Raw genomic sequence first — 24,703 nt, forward strand, 5'->3', positions numbered from 1 at the left:
GAGTATTTATGCAAGGAGTGGGGTGGAACAATTAATTGGATGGCCCTTATCGAGCCAAATGCCAAGTAGTAACCAGGCAACCACTAAACAGCTTCACTAGAATTATTTATATCATATTTGCGTGTGTACTGAAAAATAATAGCAAGTTCTGGTTTGTGTTTGGTAGTTACCCACTGTTAAATTTTACAGCTTTTTATAACAAAAAATTTGTCAGGCTGAGTGTAAAAGGCCCAAAATGAGCACGATTTGTTATATACATTTAAGGACCATTTTGATTATTTTCTCATTTAGTAGGCACCCCACATTTATATGAAAATATTTCACTTTCATAAAATAGTTCTCAAAACCTGGCCATATCAACTTCTAATAAATCAGAGTCCCGTTCAAGTGTCAGTTGCACCAACTTTGGGGAAAAAAGTCTCGAAACTCCCTACAATGTTAATTTTTGCACAGTTGATCAGTTGCAGATTCAATGGCTTTTAATTAGAGTGAAATTGAGAAAAATTGGTAAGTCGCAGTTAAAACTTCTAGAAGCAGAAGTCAGTAGCCCTCTTCTGTAGATTGGTATTAAATGCATACCAATTATTCTGGACTGTAAAAAATAAACGGGACAATAATTTACCCCAAGCCACTCTTTTCCTCCCTTAAAAAGGCGGATCTTCAAGTCTTCCAACAACCAAATAGTCTACTTTGGAATGTAAGATTTGTTAGAATAATCATTATACTCCATTTTATTTCTCTTTTGATGTAAATGGGTCATCAATGCCTCATTGATATGTTGTGTGTATTACAAGACTCATTCTATATTACAAAATTGGGGATACTGTACATTGGTACAAAAAATGCACAAGTTGTCCCAAGGAGTTGAGATTACTTGAGGAGGAGGATGGCTGCATTCCAGGACAAACTCAACTTATATAGAACGATGGTGATGCAGTTTCAATATCATTGAGCTTACATCAGCAATTGCTCAAATTTCAAGTAAAATTTGGTGAATTGCGGTGCCCATCAGCAAATTCTCTCACTAAACGCTTCAGAACTCTCCCCCCTTTACCTTGCATATGCCCATAATCACTTGTTCCTCCAACATTTCGCCTGCTCTCAATATAGTCTGAAGCAGCAGCCGCAAGTGCTTTAATCCAAAGAGGAACCAAAGACTCTACTTCGCCCTGCTTTAGGTACTCAGCAGGTAAATTCTGTATCTGGAAAACGATTACGGGTCACACAAAAAGAATATTTCGATACTCCCAACAACAAAAATGTCTCAGCGCAATTCTCACAACTAATTATAGTAGCTGGGAATAATATCATATCTGGAGAAGGAAAGGAGAAGTAACAAAAGTGGAGCGGACCATTTCATTAGCTCATATAAGTGCGGACTTCCTTCAAGGAAGTTTGCTGTGGATGAGTAGCTGTTTTGATAAAATAAATGAGAAACGCACTTAGAAGAGAGAGAGATAGAGATAGAGATGGAGAGAGAGGACTGACTGCGGCATGGAGCCATCCATGTAAGGAATCCCAACAAAGATGAGCCTTCCAGGTGGTTCTTTCACTTAAACTGCACATAGCAGCCAATTGCTGCAAAAGTGTTGCAGACTTGTGAACCTGTTAAGGGACAATAGTGTTAGCAAAAACGACAGCACTATCAAAAAGACCATAAAGATTGAAATCATCACTCCCGCTTTCTGTAGGGTTTGAAGAAAAGTTGTTCATCACACCCGCTTTTGTTTCAAATGGATTAGGATGCTCCACAAATAACAGTGAGCCACTTGAACCTCATGATAGTATTTCCGAATTAGAAAGGATCCGATTCTGGCATAATTGGTTTTACGCTATCTTGCATATATGACTGTTGAATTGTAATTCAAAGATAAGACTCTAGCAACCTATGGCATACTTGCACAATAAATGCTTTAGATACAAAGCAACCTGCACCAAACTTGATTGCTACAACTTCTTTCTAAAGTATGTCGAGGAATAGACATGAGCTGGTTCAATTTACCCTTGACATTGCAGAAACGCCAAGTAAAGCATACATTAGGTTTGACACTAGGCCATCGCCGCTGTGAGATATGACTTGTATTACCATAGCATCAATTGAACTATCAGAAATACCAACTATGCCTTCCAGTTCAGAACCATAAGCAAGAGATTCAACCAAAGCATTTAAGCCAGTCTCCAGGAAACCTGAAGCACAATATCAAGTTATGAGTTTCTCATTTTGACTTGAATAAACATCATTAGATGCGTAGAACCACATTTTACTAAATGTTAGAATTGGAAGAAAATTTCGATATGACGAATAGACCATCCTCAACAGATATAACAAATTATAGTTGCACAAGTAGTATCTATTTCATGTAAAAAAAGTGAAAATTCATTATGGTGCACTATCAAATGACTTCACAAGATTTAGATTATGGATAAGGATCTAATCAAGCTGTTTCCATGTTTCACTATGACTTGCGGTTCTCATTAATAGCAGATCGTATTGGACATATTAATGTTGGAAGTTTCAACATTTAAAATATTGCTGGATAGGGAAGCATAGATGGTCCGGTGATGACAGTCTAAGCATTTTTGATCCACCATTTCCGATTTTGTTGGATGGAAGCAGAGGAAGACACACGAAATCACCTTTGGATTCGAGAATGTGTTTGAAAGTAAACAAGCTTTGGAGATAGATGATGGGATGGTGGAATAGTCATCCGGTTATCGACAAGTCAAAATAGTGCCTTACCAAGAAATTGAAATTTTTGCAAGGGGAGATAAGTGTATGGAATGAGGAGGTGAAATGAAGGAGATTCTGAATGAACTAGGGGAGTCGATGATGGTTGGAGGAAAGAAAGATTTGGAGGTAAGAGAGGAAGAGAGAAAAAAGGACTTAAAGAGTGTGTTAGCTAGTTTAAGAGACTAATTGGAGACAAAAATTGAGGGCATTAAATTATGGTTGGAGAAGGGAGACTCTACTTGATACGAGTCAAATGGCCATCATAGCTTTTGATGGCATCATTCGAGGCCAACACATGAAGAATCCGGTTTTGGTCACATTGATGGCACAAGAGCATGCATGGAGAAACCATTTTGATCTTATAATAGGGCAAACCCACGTTTGGAAGATTGCTTTGGTGCCTACCAAAGGACCTCAAGTGATGAAGAATTATTGTGAAGGCCAAAAGAGTTCAAAACCATTTACAAGAAGCCAAGCTCGGGAATTGAAAATCCTTCAAGGCTTATTTATGAAGATGGACGTGTGTGAATGTGTTTTGATTCCCTCCAAAGGATTTCACAATTTGAAGTATGATCCTGCGGCAAAAAGAGAAGCGTTTAAGTCATAAGTCACTTAAGGGTATTTTAGTAATTTCATGCATGGGTCACTTTTGGGCCCATTGTGTAGTGGCCTATAAATAGCTACTTGTTAGGTTATTTTCTTTTTAGTTTATCATGAACATTGCTCTTGAAAGAGTGTTGGTGAAACTAGGGTTGAATGTTTGCTTAGAAACGGAGGTTTTGAGGGTATTGAATCCCTCTTGGTCCACGTAAGAAATTGGTGTTCGATTCTATGAGATTTAGGGGTTTTTGAGTTTGAAACACTCATTGGTTCTTACTTCCTTATAGTTTCTTATGTCAATTTACCTATCTTTACTTTCTTGCATCGATTATCTTTTGCTTCTTTAGGTAGATTTCATCTTTCGTAGCCACTCTCGTATTTTTTGGTATCAAAGCCGAACTTGATTTCGTTCCTACGAAGTCAATCTTGAATTTGTTATCTTGAAAATTCACCAAAAAAGAGGTGTCAAAACTGAAAATTCAAAAAAAAAAAAGGGTTATTCCATTTTACCCCTAGGTCGAGACTTAAATCTTGGAATTTTTGTGTGTTTCTAGTGTTAGATCTTTGTTCCCTAACACTAATAGAGTCTAGATCTAGAATTTGAGCTTATTCCGAGTTGATTTGAGTCATCCACCATTGTTGAACTTTAGTTGAAAAAACTTGAAGGTGGAATCTCAAATTTGGAAGGTTGTTGTTGAGGTTTTGGACTTAAAACGTGTTGGTTTTGTTTGGGAGTGCAACGTGAGCTTGGGGAATCAAAATCATCAAAAAGAAGAACATTTAAAAAGTGTTTGATCCAAAAAGGGGGTGAAAGAAGGTGTATTACTTGTTTGTACAAAGAATATCCCAAGTTTTCCAAAGAGAGAGAGAATTCAAAAAGCATCAAAAGGGGAATATGCTCAAGGAAAGGAACAAAGCAGGGGACCAAAGAAAATTCAAACTCTTTTAAGCTTGAAAGAACAATTGAAAGGTTCAATTCTTTGTATTTTTCCCTCCAAAGACGATTATAGCACCTCCAAGATGAAGATTGATTAAAATTCAAGTTGGAAACAAGTAGTCTTCAAAACATCAACCAACATTCAACGATGCAGCCACATCATCAACCGTCCAAATTACCCAGGCTCAAATTTAGATTCTAAGTTTCTTTTCTTTAATTCTTTGGTTTCTTTCTTGATTCTATTGCTAATTAACAACTAGTAATCATCTACTTAGTTGTGAATTAGTTTTGAATCCGTTTCTTTCGTTGTCTTCTTTCTTTTGTGTGTTTTTTTTCGTTTTTCAATTCGTCGTAGCTTTTTGGCTCAAGTCCGTACAAGATTTCCTTGAGTCACTCAAACGAAAATTCATTCCAGGCAAGAGTAGATATCATCACTCAACTTCTCACGGAATATAAGCCAACATTCAACACTTGTGAATCCAAGAGTAAGGCAAACAAAGTGTGTAGAGTTGTAAGGATACTTTTTTTTTAACTAACGTGTTTGTTGTTTTGTAGGTGTCTTTTCTTAGGTACCATGGACAAAAACGCTGCTAAGGCTATCTTAGCCTCTACTGAAGCTCTCAAACGAAAATGTGAAAGGCTACACACAGAGTTGGTGTCATTCAAAGAAGTTGGAAACCAAATGTCCCAACCTACGCCAAACCCGATCCCTCCATTCCAAGCTCCACTTAGCCAAATGCCTCAATCTCCCCCAAATCCAATTTCCCCATTCCACACTCCACTTAACCAAAACCCACCCATCCATGTAGAGGAAGACGGTAGGAAAGAACAACAAGATTCCCCAACTCATGGACCAAACATGACGATCCTAGAAAGGGAAGGTGAGCAATTGGAGTTAGATTAGAGTCTCTCTCGTTCATTGAGGCACATAGTGTGGGAGCCTTTGAAGAGGAGCTTTATCAAGGCAAAAACCTTTGTTATACTAGGTTTGAGATGATGGAGAATATACGTTCCTTGGCCATTGATAGGGAGAAAAACATTAATGCCATATCTTGTACCCTTGTTAATCTCATGGAACTCCCTACACAAACGCATCCCAAGCCTTACAAACTCCAGTGGAACAATAAGGATGAATCCATAGAAGTCACCAAGCAAGCTATTGTTGATTTTAGCGTGGGCAAGTATCGAGACAAAGTGCTATGTGATGTAATGCCCTTGAGAGCTTGTCATATGTTGCTTGGTAAACCATCGAAGGATGCAAGGTCGGTTCAATACCGAGAGAAGTCCAACAAATATGCACTTGTATTTGGAGGACAAAAACACTTCCTTGAGCCAATGACAACCAAGCAAGTGAGTAAGGAATGTGAAATTATGAGAGGATTTCGAGAAGTATTGAAAAAGGAGGAAGTTGGGAAGAGGGAAAGTGAAACAATCCTTGAACAAGGGAAGAACAACATGGCTCAAGAGCAAGAAGAGATGACTAAGGTTGATGAGCCAAGTGGTTGCTTGAAAAGTGTGGACAAGGAACACTTAGTTGTGGGATTTGTCAACACTAACTCCTCGTTACTCACTCACATTGATACTAGCATTTTACCTAGTATCAACTTTTCTTTTGTGTAGGTACACGAAAATATACTTCCAAAGGAGGATCCAAGGAGAGTTCCTTACCAATACATGCTTGATGATCTACCGGATTTCTCGGCTAAGAGTTGCAACTTTAGGAAGAGTGATGAAGAGATGAATCAAGGGAGAAGACTTGACAAACTCCTTTGTGTTGAGAGTTTCCCAAAGGAACAAGTGAGCTGCCATGATACACACCAAGGTGAAGACCATACCTCATGTGAGCTACAAGGTAACAATGCTATCTCCTACACTCCCATAGACTTAGAATGTTGTAATATGACTAATAGTAGCCAAGTGGATGTTGGTTTGCCTAGAGGAGAATGGCATGAGTCTTCCCTTTGTGATACTCTTGGTATTGCTAGGTTGCATGAAGATCAAATTCTTATCGTAAGTATGCAAGCACTAGTTGATCCTATAGATGGCAAAATTAATTCTTGTAAGAATAATTAGTTACCACCTAGTGCTAGCACTTGTAATTTGAATAAGGTCCCATTGCCAAGTGATGAGAGTTTTCATACGCTAGTTGACCCTTGTGAAAACCAAGGTGAGTCTATGTTGGCATGTGAATTGCCAACAACTAGCGAAGTTGTGTATAATGATCAATTTACTCATGAATGTAGTCCACTACTTGAACATGTGTATGGTGTGCTTGATGAGTCTCAAGTTAGTGATGATGTTGATAGAGTTGATCATGAGAATGGAGATGATTCTTTGAGCATATTATGCGATGAAGGCCTTAATGATAGTTTTGCTCAAAGATATCATACGGATGGAAATGTTGTGAAGCATGAAATATGTTTTTGTGAGAGTGAACTTGTATGCTTAAACTCTTAACCTTTGAATAGTGAACCTCTCTCAAAGCAAGATGTCTTGTGTGAAGATAGTGAGATCACTCCTTGCATGACACCTAGTGAAGTGCAAGATGATGTGTTTAAAAGGAAAGGTGGAATGCGTAATACATGTTATCCTATTTCTTGAAACCCATTAAAAAAATAGGATTAAGTGAAGATTATGCTAACCATCCCATTCTTGATAGTGATCTTTTACTTTTGGAAAAGAATGATCAATTGGGTTATGATGACTTTGACTTACTTGAATGTTTAAGAAACCCAATTAGTGAATGTTCTTTGAAAAATGATTTTGATCCTTTGTATGACACCCCACCCTTGCTTGATAAATGTGGGGATGAATTGCTTGACCCATATGACAACTTGAATAGTGATCCTTTTGATGTTAATGGTGGTTTGTGTCTACTTGAGGATTGCTCCTTTGAAAGAGAAGATGGTGTTAAGAAATTCCATCTACTTCTTCCTTATGTGTTTCCTATGTTGAGCATACTCATGGAAATGATTTTGAAACTATTAGTGAGTACATGCATGAGGACACCATAGTTGAAGTTGACTTGTGCGACACCTTTCTCAACCCTCCTTTTGCTTATAATATTGCCAATAGTAGTATAGAGGATATGCCTAATTTTGGGTAAAGCTGTCAATACGGGTCGGCCCAGCCCATTCGGGCTAGCCCACACGGGCTTTGAGTTTGACGGGTCAGGACAGGCTGACCCATCACAAAATGATGGGCCAAAAAACACCAAGCCCACACCATTACTCTGTGGGCTGCGGGCCTCAGGGGCCAACCCACTTTTTAAAAAATAATATTTTATAATTTAATTTTAGAATGTTAATAAACATAAAATTTACCAGACAATATTACATAGTGTTAATACTTGTTAATCAAGTTTCCAACACCCAAAAAATACTCCTAATAGCGAAACTAAATAACTTTTGATATGATATCCTTCGAACCAAATAAAAATACTAATAAACATTCTAAATAGTTGCATGTATTTGACTTACGGGCTACTCCAACCCACATTGCTCAAGCCCCACGGATCACGAACTTATCCGGGCCGAGCTAAAAAGCCTTGTTCTAAAATGGACTGCAAAAACTGAAGCTCAACTTCATCAAATCACAGGCCGGGTCGGGCTGGCCCAACGAGCCTGGCCAATATTGACGACTCTAATTTTGGGGATAGCACCATAGGGGAAAGAAAGAATAGCCGTATCCTATGTCTTTGGCTACTTCTGCCATTTGAACCCGATGACCTATGGGGATAAGGAATTTCTACACATCCAACTTGATGCTTGGTCAAGCGACAAGCAAGGTTTGATTGTGAATGTTGGTATCTTTCCCTATGATGGAAAGTCTTTCTTGGGGATTTGCAATCCACTTGATAGACCCAAGTCGTGCATGGGAGGTAATTCCAACAACGCTATGTGTTCACTAAAGAAAGAGAGTAATGAAAAGCTCCAAAAGAGTTCACCCTTGAGTGTTTACATTCTTGACCAAAGTATCACCACTTGTAGGTCAAGGAGAGAGTTCCCTCTTGAAAACACTTTAGATGAATTTCATTCATATAATACCCTTCTTTGTGACTTTGTTATGATGAGAGACCCCTTTCTCAAAGGTGGTTTCATGGTTGAGGACCCGGAGGCAAACGTGTCATTGCCTTATCAGAGTATTGCTTATGAACTTGCATCCATGTTTGGCAGCTTGAGCTTAAGTTATATGGACCACCACTTGTGGATGCCAAGTCGACTTCTTGTTTGTGGAAGAGTCCAAGGGTGTTGAAGGCTTCTTGTCACCTTCATAGGGATGGACAATTTGAAGTATCTTGTGGGACTCTTGGGAGCATGCTCAACAACATTAGTAGAGGGAAACAAAGTTCTTGGGAGAACTACTTGTCTTGGAATGGTTTGTTACATAGTAGGTTCTCTATTCTCCCTAGTTGCATGGCTCCATTTATGAAAGTCCTTTCCTCGGGAAGTTGTTTGAAAAAGAGAGGCCTTATGTGCTTACTACGTCTCTTTCTCTCTTTGTGTGTTCCAATTTGTGAGCATCCATTTGATGAGAATAATGTCATTAATACCTTTCTCCAATACCTTTATGCATATGATGTTCATAATCATATTGAATTGACATCTTATGTTGGCATGAATTTCTTAGAAATGAAATTCTTGGTGTGCCTAAATGATTTGACTCTATCCTTGGGTGCATTGTGTGCTAAAACTCTTGAGGCAAATGGCATCCTTTTAAATAATAGCACCTTGGAGGAGACTTCTATGCTAAGTTCCTTTCTAAACTACCTCTTTGCTTATGATGATGTCTATGCTAATCTTAGACTTGCCGTATTTGGAGGTAGGAAGTTTCTTGAATGGTCCACTTGGTTGAGTAATAATGCTACAAGGATTACCCATGCCCTTGAACCCGTAAAACCATTGTGGATGTATGAACCATTGGTGCTACCACTCTTGGTGTGGTCTACTAAAGAGATGATGAAACAATTGTCTTATGGCTCCTAAGAGGAAGGTATTCTTACCTTTGGAGATTGTTGATGCCATTATGACCTTTGTTATCTCTTGGTGATTTTCATAGCCACTCCCTTTGTGACATTATTACTAAGCTTTTCAAGATTAAAATAAAGGATTTGTGGTTATATTTCAAGTGTATACCACCTTGGTATGATGATGTTATTTATTGTACTAACCTTAACCCTCATGCCATGAGGATGTTGTGCTTGTTTGTCCTTGCAAGATTTGGATTCGAAGTTGAATCCTTTTAAAAAAGAGGAGGATGATACAAGACAAATGACCATCATAGCTTTTGATGACATCATTCGAGGCCAACACCATCGAGGGCACAAGATCATGCATGGGGAAACCACTTTGAGCTTACAATAGGGCAAACCCACGTTCGGAAGATTGCTTGGGACTTGCTTTGATGCCTAGCAAAGGACCCCAAGTGATGAAGAACTATTGTGAAGGCCAAAAGAGTTCAAAACCGTTTACAAGAAGCCAAGCTCGGGAATTGCAAATACTTCAAGGCTTATTTATGAAGATGGACGTGAGTGGATGTGTTTTGATTCCCTCCAAAAGGTTTCACAATTTGAAGTATGATCCCGCGGCAAAAGGAGAAGTGTTTGAGTCATAAGTCACTTAAGGGTGTTTTAGTAATTTCATGCACGGGTCACTTTTGGGCCCATTGTGTAGTAGACTATAAATAACTACTTGTTAGGTTATTTTCTTTTTAGCTTATCTTAAATATAGAAAGATGAAATCCACCCAAAGAAGCAAAATATAATCGATGCAAGAAAGTAAAGAAAGGTAAATTGACATAAGAAACTATAAGGGGCCGTTTGGTTTGAAAACAAGTTATGATGGGATAAGTTATGCTGGGATTATTTTTTATTGAGTGTTTGATTTGTTGTATTCAAAGTAATATGCATGGTATAATTTTTAAGAACAAATTAAGTGATTACAAAAATAACCTCTATCTTATTTAACTCTTTTTTATATAATTTCTTTTCAAGCTTTAAATATTTATTTTTAAAAATAAAACTTTCATCTTATTTAGCTTAATTTTTTTGTGTGGGCGCATTTTTATGATTATATCATGTGTATTTTAAAAATAAAACTTTCATCTTATTTAGCTTTAATTTTTTTGCGTGTACCTTTCCATGATTATGCCGTATGTGTTTTAAAAAAATCTTACTACGTTTTATTTAGTTTGAAATAAAAACTTTCAACTTAAGTTTGTTAAAGTAAAAGAGGATTTATTGTTTATTTCATTTCATTTAAACACATATCACTCATATAATATATTAAAATTCATTTTATATATACCATATCAATTTTCAAGTGATTAAAAAACTATTTAATTTAAAATATGTAATTCAACAATGGTGTTGATATTTTTATGTGAGGCGGGTCAATGAAAGCGGATAATTGGAGATAATGATGGAATAGGAATTTTGAATTTTAGATTTAAATTTTTGATAAATTATTATATATTACTAATAAGTTTTAAATATAAATATAAAATTTATGTCAAAATTATTAAGTATTTAACTTTTATTAATATTCATAATTAAAATACTAGTGTCTGTGTGTATATATATATATATATATATATATATATAGATGTGTGAAATGAAATAATAGGCTTTGAGGGTATTTTAATCATTGTATAATTTTATACCAAACAAAAAGTCTTGGGATTGTTATCCCACCCATTGCGTGGATAACTTATCTCGAGACTAATTATTAGTTCCGGATTAGTTATCCCAAATATTTACAACCAAACGAGTGGCTCAAATTTTTATCCCGAGATTATTATTTTATCCCGAGATTATTAACTTTAGTACCGCAAATCAAACGACCCTCAAGAAAGTAAGAACCGACGAGTGTATCAAACTCAAAGACCCCTAAATCTCATAGAATCGGACACCAATTTCTTACGTGGACCAAGAGGGATTCAACACCCTCAAAACCCCCGTTTCTAAGCAAACATTCAACCCTAATTTCACCAACACTCTTTCAAGAGCAATGTTCATTCAATATCAAAGATAAGCTAAAAAGAAAATAACCTAACAAGTAGCTATTTATAGTCTACTACACAATAGGCCCAAAGTGACCCATGCATGAAATTACTAAAATACCCTCGACTTATGACTCAAACGCTTCTCCTTTTGCTGCAAGATCATACTTCAAATTGTGAAACCCTTTGGAGGAAATCAAAACACATTCACACACGTCCATCTTCATAAATAAGCCTTGAAGGACTTGCAATTCCCGAGCTTGGCTTCTTGTAAACGGTTTTGAACTCTTTTGGCCTTCACAATAGTTCTTTATCACTTGGGGTCCTTTGGTAGGCATCCAAGCAAGTCCCAAGCAATCTTCCAAACGTGGGTTTGCCCTATTGTAAGCTCAAAATGGCATCCACATGCATGCTCTTGTGCCCTTAATGTGACCAAAATCGGATTCTTCATGTGTTGGCCTCGAATGATGTCATCAAAAGCTATAATGGCCATTTGGCTTGTATCTCTACTTAAGTTTTGTGGCAGGACCAAGACGGAATACTTGGAGTGTCAGTTGACTTGAGGCATGTGGCTGGCATGGCAGTGAAGCTGGATTCCCAGGCCACTTGGAAGAGACATAGTTTCAAGTATCTTGGATCTATGATTTAGGGGAACAGAGAGTGGTGAGGATGTCACTCATCTTATTAGTGCTGTGTGGTCAAAATGGAGGCTCGCTTCTAAACTTAAAAGGCAATTTCTATAAAGTGGTAATCCATTGACTGTTGTATGGAGCAAAGTATTGGCCAGTCAAGAACATCCAAGGGTTGATGCGGCGGAGATGAGGATGCTGCAATGGATGTGTGGACTTACTAGGAGAGATATGGTTAAAAACGAGATTATTCGAGGGAAGGTGAGAGTGGTTTCGATTTAGGCACGTGACAAGGATGGGCACGAATGCGCTAGTACGGAGGTGTGTTTCCCATTTTGTTTGTTGTTTTTATGTTTTCTATACTGTTATTTATACTGAGTTAGGGGTCTATCGAAAACAACCTCTCTACTTTGTCTGAGGTAGTGGTATGGACTGCATACACTTTACCCTCCCCAAACCTCACTTTGCGGGAATTCACTGGGCATGTTGTTGTTGTAGAAGGAAGACTCTAAATACTAATTTCTTTCTTAGGATAAGAGGTGAGAAATAGAAGAAATGCTATAGAAATGATGATAGAGGTAGATTGGGTGTTGTGTACATGAGAGACTGTTTAATAGGCTATAAAGGGTTCTACCAAGGTTTATTTACGGAAGAGTTAGATTGGAGAACAAAATTAAGGGATGCAATTTAAGCAAATTTGGGATAAAAAGAGGAAGTGGATGGAGAGGGCAATTGGGAGGCGGAGTTGTGGGAGGCAGTAGTGAGTTACACTCCCCGGGTCCTATTATTATGATATTTGACTGGACACAAAACTTAAGTAGTTAGTTTTCCTTGTGGATTATATTAGTAATGGAAGAAAAAAATAAATAATGGCCAAGAAGTTAGTTATTGAAAAATATCTGATAAAGTTTAAATTTAAAGAGAGAAGTTTATATAATAGTGGAATTTTAAAAGAGCTCCAGTATAGCATAGAGTGGCTAATTGGGTTATTTAACGTCATTTTTAGGACGTCAAAAATGCCCAAAGAATGGTGGTAGAGTACAAGGATCCCATTGTACAAGAACAAAGGAGATATTCAGAATTACAACAACTATCAGAAGGGAGTATTAAGTTGCTAAGTCACAATATGAAAGTTTGGGAAGAATATGATCGAGATATGGGTGAGGAGATGTATGTGTATTAACGAGAACCAACTTGGATTCATTTCTAGGTGTTCAACTCAAGAAGCCGTTCATCTCATAAAGAGATTGATGGAGCAGTATAGAGAGATGAAAGACTTACATATGGTGTTCATTATCCTAGAAAATGCATACGACGAAGTCCATATGGTTATTGAGGTCGGGTTAGTTGACAGCAACGGGTGTATGATCACTTTCCGTATTTTTTATGCATCCAGGTATGTGTAGGACTTCAAGGAAAAGAAAACGTTAGTTTGATAGTGTTGGTGCATTTTAATATTAGAATTAAATTGCACGATAATATATGGACATTATAAAGTGGAGAAAGTGGTGACCATTAGTTTGTGATAACTCTTGTAACATCTCACTTTATTCATTCATAATTTTACCACTTAATATCCCTTTACTCTCATTATTTTTGTGTCTTTAATCTTATGAATTAGTGGTAAGAATGTGGCCATAAGTTTCTTGTAACTTCTACCATTATTCTACCTCTTTATTTATTGTAACGCATATAACATATGTAACCTCTAAAGCATTCATCTTCTTCACTTTATATCCACTACTCCCTCATTAAGTAGATGGAAGAAATACTGCACCTATATAAAGGGTATTTTCTTCCTTGTGATGGTAGAGATGAGTTGTAGTATATTGTGAGATACGTAGAAAAAGATGATAAGTGTGGAAAAATATTATTATGTGTAGCAGTTAAGGAGAGAGTTGAAGACCAAAAAAATATTCTAAGTCTTCAACTATGTTCACTATACAAAAGAAAGTAATTATATTAATGAAAGAGAGAGTTGAGACAAAGAAAATATTCCAAGTCTTTAACTATATTCACTATACAAAAGAGAGTTTGAAGGAAAGTGTTCTTGTGGTGGAGCTTTGGACTCTTCAACTAATCTGGAGTTGCTTGAGTTATACATTGTTGATGGGCTGTTGTATCCTGGAGAGGACAAGTCAAGAGATATACTACTGGATCAATGTAGATTATGCCGAAGTGGGCTTGAATCTCCTTAAAGAGAGCGAAATGTCTGCGCCTCAGCCAAAAAGAACATTATCTTATTTTCTTCATAATTTTTGTTCATTTTATTATTTTCACTGTAACTTATTGTTATTGTGGTATATTACACCAACAGATAGCTTTACATTTGCTTTCTTCCAACATATTGGAGCAAGGCCAAGGGGAAGGTGTAGGAGACTGTGGCATCATTCTAATAGGTCAGAGATTTTGAGAGAAGTCTTGATGCATCTTTCAAAGCCATCATCCCAAAAAGGGAGGAAACATGAGTATGAAGGGCTATCGACCTATTAGTCTAGTGGCAAGATTTTATCAGATCATTTCTAAGGATCCATCCAATAGACTAAAAAAGGTCTCAAACAAGACAGTGTCTACTTTGTAGAATATTTTTACGTAAGGTAGACATGTTGTAGATGTAGCTTTGGTGGCAAATGAAGCAGTAGACTCCAGAAGCTTGGAGAACTGTATTTATTGTGCAAGCTGGACATTGAGAAAGCATATGTCCATGTCAGTTGAAATTTTCATTCTGCTGAGTATGGGCTTTGAGGAAGAGGAGTAATGGATCAAATTTTGCATATCTACCGTCATATACTCGGTATTCGTGAATGACAGTCCTTGTAGAGTTTTTGGTAGCTCAAGGGGATTGAGACATGAGGATCCGTAATAGCTGACGTTCACATCAGTTGTGGAAGCAACAAGCAGAATGATGGAGAGTGTAGCTGTATAGGCACATTAGAGCGGCTTCTCAGCTATGTTTAGTAGTCAAGGCATCGTTAAGTCACTCACCTGTTATTCAAGGATGACACCTTATTTCTTTTTGACAATGACAGGAATCAATTGGAATGGCAGCAACCGAAAATCTGAGAAAGAGGATCGCCAATGTTAGTTGGTACTTCATTTGCAAAATTTGGGAGGATGTGGACCACCTCCTATAGCATTTCCAGGTAGTTCACGAATAGGGTGGAAGATATTGAGATGTATTGGAATATAGTGGACCATGCTGATGCCAGTAAAGGATGATTACTTAGTAGGGAGAGCAGGCGAATATATTAGTCATGTGATATTGCTCCGTTAGGTCTTATATGAGTTGTATGGAGAGAGGAACAAAGGGGTTTCAAAGAATCAAGCATGATTTTGTACGTTTGAAAAATAGCCTTTTATCTTTTAAATGTATTTTTGATGCACCCATGATGTTCCTTTTTGTTTGGACAATTGAGTGTCTTTCACAGAGAACCATTTATTTTTGTAGGTTTCTCTACTTTTTGGTATAACGCTTGTATACAATAGCTTTTCCCATTGTTCCATAAAATTATCTCTTGATAGAAAAATATTAAAATGTGTAAGCTAGTGATTCATGTGTAAAATTTCAAGTGATGATGTAGACCACTTGCTAATGTGTTGTCTAGTTGAGCTTGTTGTGGTGGACATTGCTAAATCTGTTAGGAGTATAGTGGCCAATGTCACAGCTATAGAAGATGTGATGTTAGTTAGACCAATAGGAGGAAAAGGTGTAGAACACGTGATGTGCCTCTGTACCCTCTTATGTTGTATATAGAGGGAGAAGAATAACAGAGTTTTAGGACGGTACAATTTAGTGCCTTTTTGTCCACCCATGAGATCCATCTTCACGTAAGTTCTCTACTTTTTATATGTCTACTAGATTTTCCCACTACTACATTAACAATATTATTATTTTATTAGAAAAAGGCACATCTTTGTACAAATTCTCTACTTTTTTGGAACTTTTTATACTGAAATTTTTTGACAATATTAACAAAATTACTACTACTTCAGAAAAGGTTTATTGAACTTAAGGAAGGGGTTGAAAAAGTTGTGTCATCCCTTGATATTTTATCACTGTAATATGATCAGCTAAAACATGCAGAAACGGTCACTGAAAGAGGAGCAAAGCCTGAATGGTCGTCCAGAAAGTAGCGGCACCAGTTGCTGAAGAGAGGAATAGAGAAGAAAAGAACACATTGGCCATGTGGTAACGTACACTGGTTGGCATCGCTCACTGGTAGTTGAAGATATTTGAATCTCTACCAAGATTGTAAAGGTTGTGATGCAATTTGAAAATATATATCTAATATGGTAAGTAAACACTTATTTTGCACAAATATTTGAAGATCAATTTTTTTGTAGGATAAAAATCCGGGCCAATGGCACACGGTCTGAAACTCAGGATAATAGTCCGCTCTCTAATCAGCCCACTAAAAAACCAGACATTTATTTTGCGGCAGGATTTGAACCCGTGAGGTATGCCTAACCCCCACATCACAAGCTACACTCTTACTACTAGACCACAGCTTTAGGGGTTCCCAAAATCAATGTTTTTAAAGGCAAAAAGTGCAAAAAAGAGACTAGGTCCATAGGGCTTGAAACTGTTGTTCTACAGAATACAGAGAAGAAGAAAACAGTCTTTTGAGGTTAAAATATTCTGCTTGTTTATTTATCCACATCTGAGAATATAAATAGACAAAAGACTCCTATTCTATTTCTAACTAGGAAACTAATAAAATTTGATTCTATCCGAATACTAATAAAATCCTATTCTATCTCAACTAAAGAACTGAATTTTAGAAATAAAATTACTAAACCAAAAAGAAAAATAACTGCAAATAACTCAATACTTCAACACTCCTCCATGAGATGTTTGCTGGTAACTCCAAGTTGTTCACGAAGAGTTTCAAATCTGAATTTGGGAAGAGCTTTGGTAAACATATCAGCGAGCTTCAATCCCTCCTAGGTGGCAGAGTTTAGTTTCTTACCGTCATATTCTTTCAGCGGCCCCACAGCGTATTCATCAATGGCATCAACCATGTAGAGCACATCATATTTTTTCTTCTACAGACACTCCAAGAATGGCGAGTTCTCAACTAACTTCATGCTTTCCCCAGTTATATAGTAGATGTCTTTCAGGCCCTCCTTCAGGCTAGTCATCTCATCACCACTCTTGGTGGAATGGTAACGAAGGAGGTCAGTCAATTTGGCTTTGTTCTGGCTGTCTTCGTGAATGCCCAACTTCAAGTTCTTTGAGAAAGCCTCATAGAACTTGTTATAGTCCTCCTTGTTCTCAGCAATTTCATTGAACATCTCAATACATTTCTTCACAAGGTTCTTCCTAATCACCTTGAGAATCTTGTTCTGTTGTAGCATCTTACGAGAGATGTTGAGAGACAAATCATCATAGTTCACAACACCGTTCACAAATCCAAGGTACTCGGGCATAAGTTCCTCATAGTTATCCATAATGAATACCCTCCAGACATATAACTTGATGTTCATCTTTTTTCGAGCATCAGGTTCTAACTTAGCATCTTGCTTCAAGAAAACTGCAAGCTCCTCATCTTCAGAAGCCTCTTTCTTTCCACGAGAATTTGACCCTCCAGACACCAGAGTACTGCTTGAAGCAGGGACCTGCGAAAAGCCACTGCTTGCATGCTCAGGATTTGTGGGAGTTGATGTCTGCGCACCTACTAGATGACTTGAAGAGCTAACTTGAGAAGACACTTTTGAACTAGAAGCAGGTTCATTTAACCAAGAAACCGTTGCCACAACACCATCAGGCAAATCAGCATTATCAAATTGTGCCTGCATACTCAAGTAATCACATTCATCATCATTATAGTTTGACACATTATCGCAATCATCCATCCCATCATCTCCGTCATTCTAATCTTCATGAAATGTGAGGCCTGAATTGGAACTATTGTTATTGCCAGAGTCTGGAGATCTGGATGTGGTCCCAGCTACAGTATGTAGATTATCTTTAGTTATAGCCTCCTAATTGTTTTGAAGCTTTTGAGGATTTTCTTGAGAAGTGATTTGTTCGATTTCAACGTCCATTATAGCGCAACAATTTTCAATTTTTCCAGAATAAAAAATAAAATCGTCATATTGTGCATGGTGGTCACAATAAGCTGCTCACATTGACTACTTCGACAAACTTGCTCAGAATTTGAGTTCCAACTCAAAGGAAAACTTCTTTTTATCATTTCAACTGTAATCACTTCTTGTCCCCTAAATTCAAAAATAACACATTTTTTATCTTTGAACAGTAACATATAATCTTCTTCTAGCATTTGACCAACACTCAATAGATTTTGGTAAAGATCAAGTACCAATAAAACATCTTGAATAAATTTAGTACCTTTGGGAGCTTCAATTGCCACAGTTCCTTTACCAACAATCTCCAACTTGACACTACCTTTGGCAGATTCCAATTTTGTAAAATATTCTCGTTTGCTGGTCATGTGTTGAGTGCAACCACTGTCCAGAAACCATGTGTTATCATCATTCAATCTTTTGCTGCCATCTTCGTAAACACAAACTCCTCCTGTTCTTCAACTTTCGAAACATTGGCTTTTTGAGTTTGTTGGTTGTTCTCCTTCTTTACTCTGCAAAACCTTTCAATATGTCCACGCTTATTGCTATATCTACACTGGAGAGGTGGTTTCTTCCCCTTAAACCAACAATCATCCTTTTTATGATTGGTTTTTCTGCAATACTTGCATGGAGGAAAGTTTTCTCTCTTCTTGACTCCATTGCGAGAATCGCCTTGATTATTTCTACCATAATAAATAGAAGTTTCTGGGATTATACCTTCCTCTTGCATTTGCATCTTCCCTTTGAACTTGGCTTGAAGAACAGTTTTAGTAGCTTGTTCTAGCCTCAAGGATCTTCTTGGCTCTTGTGCTTGAAGAGCATGTACAAGTTCTGAAGGTGACAGTTTTGTGAGATCCTTCGAATCTTCGAGTGAGGAGATCTTTACTTCAAATCTTTCCGGCAAACTCACAAGAACCTTTTCCACAATTCTTGAATCTGTGCTCCTCCCATAAGTCTGATTTGGTTTACAACCTCCATCAACTTGTTGGAGAACTCTTCAATAGTTTCTGAATCCTTCATTCTGAGAATTTCAAACTCTCTTCTCAAATTTATTACTTTTATTTGCCCAATTTTGTCACTTCCGTGAAATTCTTCTTTCAACTTAGCTCAAGCCTCCTTTGCAGTCTCACTCGCCATAACTCTAGCGAAAATTACTTCTGAAAGTGCTGATTGTATGCAAGAGAGAGCTTTAAAGTTTTTTTAAAACCTCTTCTCTGTGATTCTTAATTTGCGCCATAGTAGGATTATTTGGCAAAGGATTTACCTCTCCTCCAACCTCTACCACTTCCCACAGATCATATGCTCGCAAGTATGTTCTCAGAGCCCAAATTGGATAATTCTCACTAGAAAAAATTGAGGGTGAAGGAATTGGGAAATTGTTGGAAGCCATAACAATATTGACTTTTACGCAGGGTTATTTTGGGGGTCTTCTCTCTCACAGATCCCTCAAGAGTACAGACAAGAAGAAAACAGTCTTTTGAGGGTAAAAAAATATTCTGCTTTTTTATTCATTCATATCTGAGAATATAAATAGGCAAAAGACTCCTATTCTATTTCTAACTAGGAAACTAATAAAATCCTATTCGACCTTCAATTAGGATACTAATAAAATCCTATTCTATCTCAACTAAATAACTGAATTTCAGAAATAAAATTACTAAACCAAAAAGAAAAATAACAACAAATAACTCAATACTTCAACAGAAACAAAAAGCAAGAAGTGAAGCACACAATTTACCGGAATTAAAAAAATTAAACATACATGAATTTAGTACAATGAAATTGTAAATTAAATTACTAATTTCAGAATCCGACAAAAAATAATCCCAATATTAATCCAACCCCTCAAAGTTAAGATTCAAAGAAGTTGATATAGAGAAGTTTGCACCTCAAGTACAATTTACCCATGAAATAATAATCCCTCACTTCACATACTATACTGCTCAACAATTTTTTCCTTATTCAAGTACAATGAATCTAGACGTGTATGAATCTAAGCACATATTCTCTTGATATTCTAACAAAAATCAATAGTATGTGGAAAATTAGGTGCCACAAAATGAACCACAGTTAAGAAGATGTTAGAAAAAGATAAAGCAGGATATTTGATGGGTCTGGGGACTTCAACTCATTTTCCTGACTTACATGACATAAATGACATTGCTGTCAGTGCTGCGCCACGGTGCATAGCAGTGCAACATATAGCTGCCTTTTGAAATGATAATTCAAGGATGGAGCCAGAAACTACTAACACTTCCTGAGACACATCCAGAAAAGAAGGTGTCCAAGTCACAAGAAGTTTCACTAATTATGAAAACAAAATAACGTCCATGTTCTTTTTTTTTTTTTTTTGGGAAAAGATGATGGGCTAAGGAGCTAAACAGGTCGATTTTTCCTTGAACTTTGCAAATGGTTTAGATTTGCACTTTAGCTGCCGATAGTAGCCCATAAGGGTAAAATCGAGCCACTTTTACTCTTTATCCATAAATAAAAGTATAAGGGTGAGAAAAGAATAAAAAACTACAACACTAAAATGTTAAATCATCAGATATTAATAAGTGAAAAATACATACATTTGGCTAGGATCTTTTAACCTGAAGGGATCATTTTCCTCATACTTTAAGTTCCATAATCAAAACCACTGTTTGATTACTACATGTGAGAATCAACTTTTTAATTAAACCAGTACTTCTAAGAGACTGTCTGGTTTAGATTATGTTCCTAGTTTAAGCAGTTTTCCTATGATTCATTATTGTACAAAAAATAAGTTTAAAACTTGAGCAGAATGATTTTAATTAATTTTGTTATCATATCTCTATAAACATGTAACAAAAACCTTCGGAGAGCAGCGGACAAAAATAGATGCGAAATTAGCAAAGGCCTCCACCAGATCAGGCTCTTGATCACATATATATGAGGAAGTAAGAGCCATAATTGATGTTGACTTGGAAAATCTTTCAAAGATGCTGACAAAAAGATGTCCATATTCTTCTCTACTGCCAAATTCCTCAATGAGAACGGAAGCTGCAAAAGTTAGTGATCAGCTGAGACGAAGGTATTTGTATAGGAAATATGAGCAACTCAGTTAAGTTGACAGTTGCCAACTCTTACGACTATCAAAAGAAGATCAGATTCAAGCAGGAAAAGACACAATGATCTAAAGCTGTTTCCTGGTATAAATTTCCACAGCCAAAAGACTAGTTAAAGCCCTTGCTTCAGCACTGAAACTGAGACTTAATTTAAGCAAAGTTCTGAGATATTATGATACTGCTTTTGCAGAAGGGCATAGGGGAAGTAAATACATCTAACAAAGAGGAATTGTACACATCAAAGCTTTGAAGCAATCTATAACACTCCACCTGTTCTTATGTAGTAGTCATGGCTTTGGAACGATACGAAGTTAGTCGACAAACAATTTAGCACTCTTGGCAAAACAGACGTGAAGTGCTGACCTGCAAATCAAATGCACCCAAGCAGTAAGGAATAGATGTGATCAAGGCCTCAACTTTCTCTATGAAGAACACTATGTACAAGAGACTATTTCAGTAAATAACTTATCCTTGTATTGGTTTTAAATCATATAATAACTCAAGACTTTTAAATAGCTTACTGTCTACTTATTAACATGTGCGAATATGTCTGGCAGAGTGTGAGCAGGAGATTTTTGAGGTTTTGGTGGTTGGAACTTATCTTTCTTGACTAAAATTTATTGGTTATTCGTACTGATGTAAAATTGACGAGATACTACTGTGGGTGATCTAATTGAGGCTTGGAAGCTGTAAATGAGGTTTACGGTGAGTGGGAGCCCTCTCTTTTGGTTGCTTTCAGGGCTTAATTGTGTTGTATGTAAACATGGTCCTATTTGTTGTGTTGGGACATGCTTGCATATGCATTTGATTAGTCATAAATGTACAATGAGACTACACGTGTGGTAATTGTATCACCAATTATTTATTGCGAAACCTGCTGTACGTGACATAAATGTATCAATAAGTATCTTGTATTGAATAAGGCTATGGGATGGCAGGGGTAATGGAGTTTTTTCTATTAAATCCAATAATAAAAGCTTTTGGGCAGCACGAGTCAACTTTTTCATATTTCAGTGTAGATTCCAAGGGTACCGAGAAAGATGTGCTTTAACTTGGATAGATGTGAAAAAGGTGTGTGTGCGTGTGTGTGTGATCAAACAACTAAGAATTTGAGGAACAGGGATATTACATGAGGCAGTTGGTGCTTGATGAGTAAAAAGCTCGCAAGAGGATGTGAATCACCTCCTTTTACCCTATTGAATAGCGTCTCACTTATGGTTGCAATTAATGTCACGATTTGGTCTTGAGTGGGTGATGCCAGACGCGATTAAAGAAGAGATGTTTAATCTTTATAAGAAGGAAGAGAAGACGCGAGGCATGAAATGTTGCTCTACTAGCACTTAAATGGATCACATGGAGAGAGAAAGGGAAAGCTTCTGATGGAAAAAATAAGGATTTAATACACTTGACAAGTAACTTCTTATCCCTTATTTCCTTTTGGTGCACCCATGGGGCTTTTCGTGTAGCATTGTTGTTTGTAGAGAACCATATGTTTTTGTAAGGTTTTCTACGTTTTGGTATAGTCCTTGCATATTGGTGTTTCCACGCCCTCCAATAATAAATTTTTATTACCTTATATCAAAAGAACCATATGTTTTCGTAAGGTTTTCTACTTTTTGGAATAGTCCTTGTATATGGGTGTTTCCATATCATTCAATAATATAAATTTGTTACTTCATATATATATATATATATATATATATATAAAGGCAATGGGTTGCTTGTACTCGCAAAACCGTGAGACTACATTTAAAAGAAAGGGCAGCATGATTCCTAAAGCTCCCGCTATGCACGAAGTCCAAGGAAGGGTCGGACCACAAGGGTCTATTGTACTTGAATGAATACACAGACAAATTAATGCTCATCCGTATGGTCAAGGGTGGAGCCACCTTAGCTTGAGCGATGTCATCCGACACCGCTTCAGCAGATAATTTTGCTATATATATACGATTATCATGCAAGAAACAAAATATTAGATAAAATGAATAAAACGACACCGCTTGTTACAATGGGAGTCTCAGCTCTCATGGTTATGCGCTAATTTTTTTTTTTATGTCACGGGTTCAATGCTTAGTAGCTACTTCTGTGTATCTTTTTAAATGTTCCTAACCATTACGAGGCTTCACGACTCAATAGCTGTTGCAATTATTTTTGTGGCTCATACACTATAAAAAGCAAGGAGCCAACTCCGAAAAAATTACTTACCCTTGCAATTTGCAGTTTCGGAGATTTGATGTTCTGCTTGCTATTTTTCTTCTTCTTTTTCAGCAATGAAGTTGATTATAATAGATTTACAAAATCGAATAAGCACTCTGTCCTATTGGGATATTACGAGTACATTTCAAAAGAGTAAATAAAAATCTCGTTGATATAAATAACATAGTTTATTAATTCCTTGTGTATATTATGATGTCATTATAGTGAATTGTTCATTTATTTATTCTTTAAATGTCAATACCGGTTACGAGAAATCCTACATACGACCCCACGTATGGTGGAGCTTACCCTATCCAGCCGTTGGTAGCACATAGCAGTCCCTTGCTACAAGGGAATTAGTTGAGCAGTTACTATATGTTACACACAGCAGGTACTGAAAGTATCCTAGTCGTGAATATATTAGTTCACATGTGGAACTATGTGCTTTTGTATTTCTAACTTGCATGTCACCATCCGCCTTGGATTGAGTAGCAGCAGCAACAACAACAACAACAACATACCCCATAAAATCCCACAAGTGAGGTCTGGGAGGGTCCTGGACTTGGATTGAATCGCCATTCATTGAATTTGTGGACTCGCCCCTCTTCTTACATATTACAGACATTGAATTGGGTTACTGTTGATTGATAATTAACAATTCGTTTAGACATGTCATATCGCGACATCTGTTGGACAACAATATTGGATAGTCAGTTGCTCATATTATTTTATCTGAGATAAACTAATTTTATTATCGTATTAGGCCTACTAGTTAATACAGGAATTATGGACAGCTCCAGGAAGGAGAGACTCTGTCTGACTCGTAGGAAAACTTGGGAAGACCTTTCTTCGGACAAGTCCTAGGTGCCGATCATGACAAAATCCATGCCTTCTCCTTTTGGTTTTGATTTCTTGTCCATTACTTCATTATATAATACTTGGCACAAAAAGACGCAATACTTTCAATGTCACCTATGTAAGTGACAAGTTTAAGTCCATATTTCATAGAAAATATTTGAAATAGGAGGAAAATGCTCCCAGGCACAGTATTCGAGATAGTTCTCTCTCCTCCTTCTCAAGTGGGAAAGCTCATTCTCTACTGGCCTTACGCTGGAAACCTCCTTTCTTTCTGCTCTCCATCCTCGTCTCTCAGGCGAGGCGATCACCTTCAGTGATATTCCTTCTCTACTCTTTCTTCCTAAGTTTTCACCTTTGGTGTAAGCTTTAACTGTTTCAGCAATGGGGAAGACAGAATATATTTCAATGCGGGTTTAAAGTATTTCAACATCACCAGATGGTATTCAGATAACATGTTATGATCTCAATAATAGTCGACCAAATGTAGTTGTTTGAATTCGAAGTCGGGAATAGAAAGCAAACAGATAAACGCGAGATTGAGAATAAATGGCTGAGATTACTTTAGTTTAAATGAGGT

The 24,703-nt window shown here is 37.0% G+C and overlaps 1 protein-coding gene across 6 annotated transcripts in view; it reads right to left on the reverse strand.

The window, feature by feature from the left end:
• Positions 1–703: 703 nt before the first annotated feature.
• Positions 704–24,703, reverse strand: part of LOC107860796 (transportin MOS14) — a 76,270-nt gene continuing 52,270 nt past the window's right edge. For 5 of the 6 annotated variants that reach the window (XM_016706274.2, XM_016706276.2, XM_016706275.2 and 2 more), the window contains 6 exons: positions 21,343–21,435; positions 20,820–21,007; positions 20,129–20,240; positions 2,003–2,187; positions 1,489–1,605; positions 704–1,202 (listed from right to left, as the gene is read on the reverse strand). In XM_016706274.2, coding sequence (XP_016561760.2) covers positions 978–1,202; positions 1,489–1,605; positions 2,003–2,187; positions 20,129–20,240; positions 20,820–21,007; positions 21,343–21,435 — 920 coding nt within the window. In that variant the 3' untranslated portion in view covers positions 704–977. Of the gene's footprint in view, positions 1,203–1,352; positions 1,413–1,488; positions 1,606–2,002; positions 2,188–20,128; positions 20,241–20,819; positions 21,008–21,342; positions 21,436–24,703 lie in introns of all 6 variants that reach the window. The other variant, XM_016706278.2, reaches the window with a different exon arrangement.

This window comes from Capsicum annuum, chromosome 2 (assembly GCF_002878395.1).
Source record: "Capsicum annuum cultivar UCD-10X-F1 chromosome 2, UCD10Xv1.1, whole genome shotgun sequence".
Taxonomy (NCBI): domain Eukaryota; kingdom Viridiplantae; phylum Streptophyta; class Magnoliopsida; order Solanales; family Solanaceae; genus Capsicum; species Capsicum annuum.